Below are 11,338 nucleotides of genomic sequence, written 5' to 3'. Positions count from 1 at the left end.
AATAAACATCTGAGGTTGTATTTGAATTCATGTCTTCCTGACCCTATAGCCAGGACTCTATCCACTGTGTGACATAATATTTTAAAATTAATTAACACTTAAGGCACATTGGTGCTTAATAAATATTTGTTCCCTTTCTTCTCATCCTCAATCTTCCCCCTCATTCTCACTTTTCCCCTCTCCTTTCTTCCAATTCCATCCTTGAAAATTCCTGTATGATCCTGTCTCTCTGCCTCTTTTTTTTTTTTTTTTTTTTTTTAAATTACGGTAACTGGGGTTAAATGACTTGCATCTCAGCTTCCTTACCTCTGAAATGAGCAGGGTAGTCTGGATGATCTCTGTTCATCTCTAACATTTAGCAGTTCTTTATGATTCAGATCGATAGGTTGATTATCAAGAGATTAAGATGATAGCAATTCCTTCCTTCCTAATTGTAAAAGAAATCTAGGGTCTCCCCTGTACAGGGCATCTTCTGGACTTTGCTCCATCGAGCTGGACTATTTATGCCAGGCAGAGCCTAGCTTGAGGGGAAGGAATCTGTCTATATAGTGTCTATTATGTGCTGGGAGGGGGCAGCTAGGTGACACAGTGGATAGAGAATCAGACCTGGAGATAGAAAGACTCCTCCTTCTGCCTTCAAATCAGCCCCCGGAAACTTCCAAGATGTGTGATCTTGGGCAAATCATTTACCTCTGTTTGTCTCAGTTTCCTTATCTGTAAAATAAGCTGGAGAAGGAAATGGCAAATCACTCCAGTGTCTCTGCCAAGAAAACCCCAAATGGGATTACAAAGAGTTGAGCATGACTGAAAAATGACTAAGCGACTAAAATGTGCCAGGTACTATGCTAAGTGCCTTACAAATATTATTTCCTTTGATCCTTAAAACTCTTATTAATATCTTCATTGTATACTTGAGGAAAATGAAACCATGAGACTTGTTCCTGCTTGGGTATTAACTGGGGCCTTTCCAGTATAAGGCACATGTAATAATAACTACATTATGGAAGAACCAGTCAGGGCTTCTTTTACATTGCCTATGTCCACAGCAGTTACAGAACTTCCAAAATAGTTTGGGAGTGGAAGGTCTGGGTTTGAATCTTTTTATAATTTTCTAGCTGTGATACCTTTGATGAGAAATCATCTCATTTCTCCAACCTTCCTTCTACAGTAAAGGTAAAGATCATAATTTATTTCATCTATATATCTTCCCACTCAATAGGTAAATAATGCAAATCTGTCCCCTTGAACTGAATTTTCTGAGCCTGTTTGCTCATATGTAAAAAGGGAATAATAGCATTTTTCCTATCTCCTCTCTTACAGGCCTTCTGTGAAGCTCAATTAAAACAAAATTGGTAATGCTGAAAAATTACCCGTGCATTTATCTTGTAAATAAAAAGTTATAATAAAAAACACAAAAAAACCTCATTTAACTTCTCTTTCAAAAAAAAAGAAACAATATTGGTAAAGTACTTTGTAGGCAGGGAGGTGTCATAGTAGACAGTACTGTATCTGATGTTCAAATGTGACCTCAGACATTTGCTGGCTGTGTGATCCTGTAAAAGACCTTTAATCTCTGTCTACTACTATCTCTATTAATCATTATTAGTGTTAAGCACAAAAAATTTTGTCAAACACTTTGAAAACTTCTAAGCACTATATAAGTTATTATTATTACGATTAAGTATAAAGTGTTCCATATTTATAAAGTATTTTATAATACTTTAAGCACTATATGAAAGCTAGCTATTATTATTAGCATTAAGAACAAAGTGTTACATATTTATAAAGCACTTTACAAAACTTTAAGAACTATATGAAAGTTAACTAGTATTATTAGTATTATAGGGATGTTATTACTATGATTTAAAAGCTTCCCCTGACCCCACTTCATTTTTCTCTTCTTCCAGATCCCCCACTCTGAGACTATCTCACCAGATATGTTTAGGTAGAGAAGAACCAAGTTCTTTATCTTTAAAGTGGGGATAATAATAAGGATGCTGTGAGGATAAAATCAGATAATATTTATAAAGTACTTTACAAACTTTTAAACACCATATAGAAGTTATTTATTAGTAGCAGACTCGAACCCAAAATGCTATATATTTTTAAAGCAGTTTGCAATCCTTCAAGCATTACATGAAAATTAGCTATTATTATTAGTAATAAGCACAAAATGCTATATGGATATAAGCTATTACTATGACTTAGAAGCTCCCTCACTTCATTTTTCTCCTCCTCCAGGTCCCCCCACCCTGGGACTATCTCACCAGATGTGTTTAGGTGGAGAAGGATCAAGTATGCTAAAAGCACCTAGTGGGTGGTTTCCATCAAAATAGTCTAGAAAAACTAGTCCCTGGAGGAAGTGCAGGTGGGAGAAACTGGCAAGGTACTCATGGGGACGTGGTAGTCATGGGCCATGCCAATGCCCCGAGGCAGTTGGGGGGACTGTATAAAGCTTCCCCAGGTCTGGAGCTGAGCAATCTGCTCCCTGATTCTTCCTTGCTCATCCTACCTGCTGCTTTAGGTAAGTCAGGGTTGGGGCCTCTCAAGTCAACTCTTGTTGATTTTATATTTTTCTGTGATTCAGGATAACTGAGAATATCTTTAAGTCTCTTGACTATTCTAGAAATAGTGGTCTGAGGGCTAATTATTTAATTTGGATTATATTTGCCTTGGTAATTTCCTGTTTGGGGAAAAGGGCTTTGGGATTAAGGATGCTGGCCCATAGCTAGACAGGATGCTTCAGTGTCCTGCACCTCACCCATAGAACCATGGAGGCAGAGAATGGTGCAGATGAAAGACACTTTGTAGATCTTGTAGCCCAATGCACATCCTTGCTGTGTCTTTCTGGACAAGTCACTTTTTTTCTGGACGTGTCCACCTCCTCATCTGTAAAGTGATTAGATTGAATGATGCTTATAATATCTTCTAGCTTAAACAGTTGTCTCTAAGACTAAATGTAGGATAGAAGGGGGATTTAGAAATCAGATATATTGGCTCCCAAATCCCAGGATTTGAACTCAGGAAAATAGCACTTTGTGACAGAGTGGAGTATTTCTCCCTATTTCTCCCTCCTCCAAAAAAAAGCCCCAAACCATGACATCAAAGTTTCAGGCTCCTGATAATAATAATATTACTTCCTTGTAATACCTTGAAACATGCTTTGGTTTCTCAAAGCACCTTCAGATGCGTGATCTTATTGCTACTCACAGCTTCTTTAAGCATTAAACATGGATGATATAATTATCTCTATTGGACATACAGGGGAAAATTAGTTGTAGAGGTGTTGGATTCTTCTTTATTCTAGGTCTTCATGAAGAAACTGGTTCTCTATTTGATTGGCAACTTATAGAGGGCGGGGGAAGCTAGGTTGTGCCATGGATGGAGCACTGGTCCTGGATTCGGGAGTTTAAATTGGTCTCAGATACTTAACACTCATGGGACAAATCACATTGTCCTAATTGCCTAAAAACAAAACAAAACACAAATCTTACATGGAAGAATTCTTGCTAAGGTTGGACTAGATGATATCTGAAATCTTTTCCAGCTCTGAGGGTCTATCACAGACTGTCTGCCTAAAGTCACAGAGTGAGTGAGTTAGGAGCAGGTCCAGGACCAGTCCCCAGGACTTGTAAATCCTCATGCACTATTTCTCTCTTGCTGTTATTCAGTTGTGTCCATCTTTATGACTTCATTTGAGGGTATTTTACCTAACAATTTTGGAGTGATTTGCTATCTCCTTATTCAGCTCATTTTACAGAGGGGGACACTGAAGTAAACAGAGTTAAGTGATTTTCCCAGATACTAAGTATCTGAGAGTAGATTTGAACTCAAGAAGATGAGACTTTGTGATAGAGTGAAGTATTTTTCTCTATTTCTCCCTCCTCCAAAAAAAAGTCCCAAACCAAGAGATCAAAATTTTAGGATCCTGATAATAATAGTTAGCATATATATAGTACTTTAAGCTTTATAAAGCACTTTAAATACATTATCATTTTTACAATAAATGATTTTTAGAAAACCCTTGGGGCAGCTAGGTGGCACAGTGGATAGAGCATCAGCCCTGAAGTCAGGCAGGGCTGAGTTCAAATCTGGTCTCCCATACTTAACACTTCCTAGCTGTGTGACCCTGGGCAAGTCACTTGACCCTAATTGCCTCAGGAAAAAAAGAAAAAGAAAAACCTTGTGAGATGGATGCTATGATGATACTCATTGCAGACCAGAAAAAATGAGCCTGAGAGAGTGCAGTACCTTGTCCAGGGTCAGACAGCTGACAAATATCTGAGGCAGAATTTAAATCAGGTCTTTCTGACTCAATCCAATGCTGGATCCATTGTGCCATCTAGCTACCTACGCTGAGTAAGCACCTAGCTGAAAGACAGACAGGAACCTCAGAAGAAGAAAGACAGGAACTCAGAATTGGAATGGACCTTAGAGGCCATCTAGTTTAACCTCTTTGTGAATAGGATTCTCTAACAATATTCCTGGTGATATCTGTGCTTGAGAATTCCTAGGGTTAGGGAATACATCACATTTTAAGGCAGCCATGCTGGGAAGAAGAGAAGAAGAGGGTCCTGAATTAGGCACCATGACTGGATTAACCATTAACCATTCACCACCCAATAAGAGTAGTGTGAAACATTATTTTTGAACAGAGTAAAGTGGAAACTGTGCTGGCATTGGAGACAAAAGATTTGTTTTTGGATTCTGGCTCTTCTTGTGTAGTCTTGGGAAAATTAGCTCACCTCCACAATCCTCATCGGAAACATGAGAGTATTGGATGAAATAATCTCTAACCTATTTTTTTCAGATTTAATAATAATTTGTTCTTCTTCAATCATCTGTCAGAGTTGACTCTTTGTGACTCCTTTGGGGATCTTCTTGGCAAATACACTGGACTGGTTTGCCATTTCCTTCTCCAACTCATTTTATAGATGAGGAAATTGAGACAGATAGGGTTAAGTGACTTGCCCAGATCACACATCTTTTAAGTGTCTGAGGCCGGATTTGAACTCTAAGCCTGGCACTCTATCCACTGTGCCACCTAGCTAGGTGCCCTTTAATAATAATAGCTAGCATTTATATAATGCTCTATGGTTTGCAAAGTGCTTTACACATATTGACTCATTTGATTTTTGTAACAACCTGGGAAGTAGGTTGCAAGTACACATGCAAATGTGTAGGAAGCAACTAGTTGTAGTTGAAAAATGATTATAGGAATTGAAATCCAAAGACCTGGGTTCAAGGTCTGGTTCTGCCACTGACTATGATTTTTGGCAAGTCATTTTCTTGCTTTGTGCTTCAGTGCCTCTAAAAATCTAATCTAAAAATCATCTAAAATGAGGGGTAGGTAAGTGGGCTAATACTTTTATAATAGCAGGACACTATGATTCTGTCTTTCCAATGGGTTCTGGGATAGTGGCTAACGTTACCTGTGTCCTTATTTCTTTCAAGCTCATCCCATTAGAGAACAATGTCATCCCAGCAGCAGCAATGCCCCTCCCAGCAGCCTCAGCAGCAGCAGGTGAAACAACCTTGCCAGCCACCTCCGGTCAAGTGCCAGGAGCCATGTGCTCCTAAAACAAAAGATCCCTGTGCTCCTGAAACCAAAAACCCATGCCCACCTAAGGGCACAGTGGTACCAGACCAGCAGAAGTGCCCACCAGCCCAGCAGAAGTGCCCGCCAGCCCAGCAGAAGTGCCCACCAGCTCAACAGAAGTGCCCTCCAGCCCAGCAGCCCAAACAGAAGTAAAGAGCACTGGAACCCACACCTATGCCCTCTCTGTGGGAACCATCCTTGCAGAGATTCCTCATCCTCCTATTTCCTTTAGACCCTCCCATTCCCTGTACTAGGAAGCCAGTGGTTCCAACAGGTTTCCCTACTTTGGCCCCAGCCCTGCCTAAGCCCCAGGTGGGACAGTAAATCTGCTTACTCCATATTCTTTGAGACACTGAGCTCTGACTAGGAAGAGGAGAGCTGACTCAGCTTGACTTTCACCATCTTCTCCTTTCCCTCTTCTGCTCACTGTCACAACCCAGGCTCAAATAGCCCAGCTCAGAGAGCAGAATGGTTTGGTCAGTCTCAAATTCCATTGCCCTGATGGGGAGATGGAAGATCTAATATACAAATGCTCCAGAGGGCTCCCTATCCCTACTCCAACCCACAGCATCCTTGCTTCCCTGACCTTTGCCTCCCAATAAAACTGATGTCACATGTTACTACCTGTCACCTGGCCTGTTCCTCACCCTATATTCTTTACACCATTCTTGTGTGAACCTGGGGGAGAGAAAGAATGAGTATGTTGGAGGCGAAGGGAATACTACAGGGAGTGTCTATGAAGGAGAGAGGAAGGATATGTGTTGAGAGTGGGAAGGGTATGTTATGTTGGGGAGGGCCTCCACAGGGATTAGGAATTTAGAAGCTATTGGTGGGGAAGATGTGTGTGTGTTGAGAAACAAAGAGGACCCTGATGGGAGAATGGGATCTCTATGGGTGTGTGATTTGGGAGATAGGGAAGTGTCACAATGCATCTATCTGTGTTAATGAATAAGGCTAGAACAAGTGCTGCTACAGGGAGTGCAGTGGATTGAACTAGTATTTCTTATACACAGGGCTTGTAAAAATTTAAAAAAAAGAATTGTATGTTATAAGGAGTGCCAGATAAATAATAACTCCTACCATTTTCAGATTAACTCCTCCCATCGGCAATATATAACTTTAGAGAGTTGCCAAGGCACTGAGAAGGTCCAAGATTTATCCAGGATCACTACAGTCAGTATAATAATATGACCTTGAACTCAAGTCTTCTTGACTCCAAACCAGTTCTGTATTCACTCTGCCAATAAATCTGACAGAAAATGCACAAAAATTCGAAAGTAACCCAGAATCATTCACCAAGAAACCTTTAAATTAATGCAAGTGAAAATGGTCAACCAAAAAATGAAAGCACCCACTGTTTATTTCTGGTCACTTTGGATGCCATGCCACAAGAGAATCAGGAAGGAAATTGTGACTTTGGGACCCTAGCCTTGGTCCTTGTGGCTCTCCCAGGCTGCTTCTCTCTTAGCAGGTGATTACATGTTATATCTGTTGTCACTTCTGTAGTGTGTAAAAGTGTTTTACTCCAGTGTGGAGGAAAGTAAATTAATAGGTATACAGTTTAGTTAGTCTGCCTTGATAGAGCTTGACACAAATTTTGCACTTACTAGATAATAGTCCAGGTAGTAGAGTCAGGAAAAGCTATCCATAATTAGATATACAATGGAGAAACAAATGACTTAACTTTTCTGTGCTCTATATGCTTTATAAGACTTTAAGTTGTGGAAAAATAATCTCTGTGGACTGGTGGAAGGAGTGTGCACATTGAGAGTTATCTACATGGAAAAAAATCTCACATCTGAACCAGAATCTAAAAAAATTATAATATCTACCTTAAACTTTGTAAGAATGTACACAAATGAGCTGGTATAGTGTGTCCTAAAAGTCTTAGCTCCATTTTAAATGATTGCCTAAAAAGTACAAAGACTTTTGAGATACTCTGTGCAAAGTGCTCTGCAAACTTTAAAGGGCTGTATAATGCATTAAACTATTGTTATTTTTCTGTTAGGCCCTCACCTATCTTTTCATTCTACTTAGGGACACTCAGTTGTGTTTGTGCAGGGATTGTGTCTGTTGAGATCTAATAGTGGGTCATATTGCCAAAGGCACTATCAGGACAAGGATATTTCCTGCTTGGCTTTGGTATGGTCCTGATTGATTAGATATGTAAGCGTAATGAACAATGTATGGGGGACAGAGAATAAGGAGGAGCAAAACATTATGGTCAAGGATAATACTTGACCCCTGCACTTTCCATCATTTGATTTGTGGCAGTTGAATGATGTGCCATGCAGCATTATACTACAAAGTATTTAAGAGCATCTCTGTTCATTACTGAGATACATGGGACAGATACGTTTTTCAAACTTTGTAGCCAATCATTCTGTAGTCCTGTTTGCCCATGCAGCTGCAATCAAGAGGATCATTCACTGTGAACTTCTTCGGAGCTCCCCTGTCCCTACAATGACTTAAATTGCCTATGTGACATTCCCACTTGGCTGGGAGACAGGAGATGTAGGATATGATACCACACTTTCTGGGTGGATTTTTAGGTTCTCAGAAGACTGAAGAAATAAGAAACAGATTCCAACCTGAAAGAAGTTAGGAGAAGAGGAGGGAATTATTGCACAAAGATTGGAACTCAGGATGAGAATATTTCATTCGATCATAGCTGGGCATTGGAAATAGAATTGTGAGAGGGAATCCCTAGATGAAAAGACTCCTTTTGCCATTGTAAGTTGGTACCTTCTCTGCAACTCATAATCTTAGAAAGCTGCCTAGAATACTGAGAGGTTAGGGAACTAGCCCAGGGACACACAGCTACAATGTTGCAGAGGTAAAACCTAGATCTTTATGTGTTCTACATCAGTTTTCTATCAACTATACTATGTTGACTTTCATTCATGGATCATCCTATGACATATGTGACTAATGCTTCTTGACACATAAACAAACTTCCTTAGAGGATAATGAGACATATACAAAAACATTGTAGGCCTAAAAGCAGCCACCAATTAAGAAAGCATTAAAACTCAAACTCACCTATTATTTAATCCCCCAAATCCACCAAAATCCCTACACCCAATATTGGACAATTCTATTAATATTTAGAAGATATAATGCTAATATTAGTCCTACCAAGATTTTACCATTTAATTCACCAATTAAGCTGTTTTCATTAGACTGCAAGCTTCTTAAAAGCAGGAACTGTTTTTTTTTTTTTTTTTTTGTTTTGTTTTGTTTTTTTTTTTTTGCTTTTTCTTTGTATTTTCAGAATTTATCACATAGTAAGTACTTAATTAATACTGATTGACTGTTTCTTTAATTACAAATTTGAACAATGATGAATGTGTACAGGTTGGATCTATCAGGTGTTTTTAGTGGGTAAGGGAGAACCAAACAGTAATATCCCTGCATAGAGAGCATGGAATAAAATAACCATTTGACTTATAAAGTACTTCAAATTTAGAATACTCTTGTGGGTTCTTATGATTCAATGGGGACAATTATTTTGGGGGCTGTCCTGCCACATGTGAGATTAAATATCAGAATAGTTATGCTTACTTGCTGAAAGCATTCCTTGTATTTAGCTCAAGATCAAAATAGCTCTTTCCACAGCTCCCTGGAGTTCTGGATTATATATAATATATATATGTAGGGGGGAGTTCTGGATTCTGCTCAACCCCATGATATATCTCTCATCTTGGATCTGTGTTGAGGAATGTTGCTCCCTGCTCTTAAATTTTGTTTTATGTAACTTTTATTTGGTCAAAGGATACCCTTCTTGCCAGTCACTGTAGAAAACTCCTACCTGTATCAAAGTATCTTCTTTCCTGAGTCTCCCCTTTATTTTATTTTATTCTTTTTTTAAAAATTATTTTATTTAAAGAATCAGAATAAGAAAAAAGAAAAACAGAAAAGGAATACAAAACAAAATGAAACAAAACAAAAGAGAACATTGTCATATACCCAGCAGAACATCAGGGAGGATTCAAAATATACAACAACAAATACCAGTTCAAGAAAGTATATGTAGAAGAAATTATATTCAAGAGTGTCCATCTTTTTTTTACTTCTTTGTAAATTGTTCTTTTGTTCTCTGTTGTGCACCTTTTTTTTTTAACTTTATTTTTCCCCCTCTTTTATCTCCTCCCACCCTCAAGTAGGCTACAGTTAAGAAAGGATATTATATATATATATATATATATATATATATATATATATATGTGTGTGTGTGTATATATATACACACATACATATATATATGTACATATATGCATACACATACATCCATACACATTCATACATACACATACTCCCCATATATCCCCACACATAGATACATACATATCTTTCCTATCCCTGCTGACCCTTTGCTTTAATTCTGTTCCTAACTTGCCTTGTTATTAATTAACCTCCCCCCCCAAGAATCCCTTCCTTATCTTCTTCCCTCATTCTTTGATTCCCCATCCATTTAGCCCTATCTTCTTGGTTCTTTAGATTTTGGAGGGTGCCATACACTTTATCACATATATATAGTATTGTCTATTTAATCCATTCCTGATATAACTAGGTTTTCAGAACTGTGAGCACTCCTCTCCTCTAATGCCTCTGTGTCTGTTTTTCCTCTGCACCTCATTTGTATGACATAATTACTATTTTTACCTTAACTTTGCCCCAGTCTTTCTTTTGAGCTATTGTATTGTTGATGTTAAATTTCCCATATTAAAAAACCAAAAACATAAACAATTTATCCATGTTGAATTCCCCGAAATTGCTCTTTGATATTGGCTCTTATATGTTAAATTTTCTATTAAGTTTGAGTTTGATTGATAGAAAGTTCTGAAAATCTTAAAGTTTATTGAATGTCCATTTTTTCCCATTCAATATTGTAGATATTTTTGCTAGATATGATATTTTTGGCCCAGATCTAGTTCTTTTGATTATTTGTGATCTTTTTTTGTGGCTGCTGTTAAGTCCTGTACAATTTTAATTGTAGCTTCAGTGTATTTGAATTGTTTTTTTTTTCTTGTTTCTTGCAAAATATTCTCTTTGATCTGGGGGTTTTGAAATTTGGCAACAATGTTCCTATGTGTTTTCAAAAAAGGATCTCGTTGAGGTAGTGATTGATGGATTTTTAAAAATTTCTACTTTCCCCTTATGTTCTATCACTCCAGAACAATTTCTTTGAATTATTTCTTGCATTATTGTGTCAAGATCCTTTTTTTTTGGTCACAACTTTCAGGTCGTCCAATTATTCTTATATTTTCTCTTCTTGATCTTTCATTTTTCTTATGTTTCACATTCTCTTTTATTTTTACATTCTTTATAATCTGTTTTATTTCTTGAGCTCTCATAGCTTCACTGGCTTCTCCTTGCCGGATTCTAATTTTCAAAGAGTTATTTTCATCTTTGAGACTCTATCTCCTTTTCTGGTTGGTTAATTTTTTTTCATGATTTTCTTTTTTTTCTTGGATGGCTTTTATTTAATTTAATTTATTTATTTATTTTAGTTTTTCCTCAATGTCTCTCATTTGATTTTAAAATTCTTTTAAAAGTTTTTCTATGAATTCTTTGACCAGGAAGCATTTTACATTACTCTTTGGAGTGGAAGCTTTTTTTTTTTTTTACTTCAATGTCCTCCTCTGGAGATGATTCTTGGTCTTCCCTGTTTCTTATATTATGTTTCTTATTTGATGGGATTCTTTCTTCTTTGCTGGCTTAATTTTTTTTTTTTTT

The 11,338-nt window shown here is 37.6% G+C and overlaps 1 protein-coding gene across 1 annotated transcript; it reads left to right on the top strand.

Moving 5' to 3' along the window:
- The first annotated feature begins 2,450 nt into the window (after positions 1-2,450).
- On the top strand, positions 2,451-6,219 carry LOC127558719 (small proline-rich protein 4-like). Its single transcript, XM_051991990.1, has 2 exons — positions 2,451-2,524; positions 5,455-6,219. The coding sequence occupies exon 2, from the start codon at positions 5,474-5,476 to the stop codon at positions 5,750-5,752; it is 279 nt and encodes a 92-aa protein (XP_051847950.1). The 5' UTR covers positions 2,451-2,524; positions 5,455-5,473; the 3' UTR covers positions 5,753-6,219.
- Positions 6,220-11,338: the final 5,119 nt, after the last annotated feature.

Source organism: Antechinus flavipes, chromosome 4 (assembly GCF_016432865.1).
Source record: "Antechinus flavipes isolate AdamAnt ecotype Samford, QLD, Australia chromosome 4, AdamAnt_v2, whole genome shotgun sequence".
NCBI classification, from domain to species: Eukaryota; Metazoa; Chordata; class Mammalia; order Dasyuromorphia; family Dasyuridae; genus Antechinus; species Antechinus flavipes.
The sequence above is the reverse complement of the archived record's forward strand: the minus strand, read 5'-3'. Positions and strand labels throughout refer to the sequence as shown.

Excerpts from the sequence above, each read along its gene's own strand:
- LOC127558719 (XM_051991990.1), top strand. The coding sequence starts at position 5,474 with ATGTCATCCCAGCAGCAGCAATGCCCCTCCCAGCAGCCTCAGCAGCAG.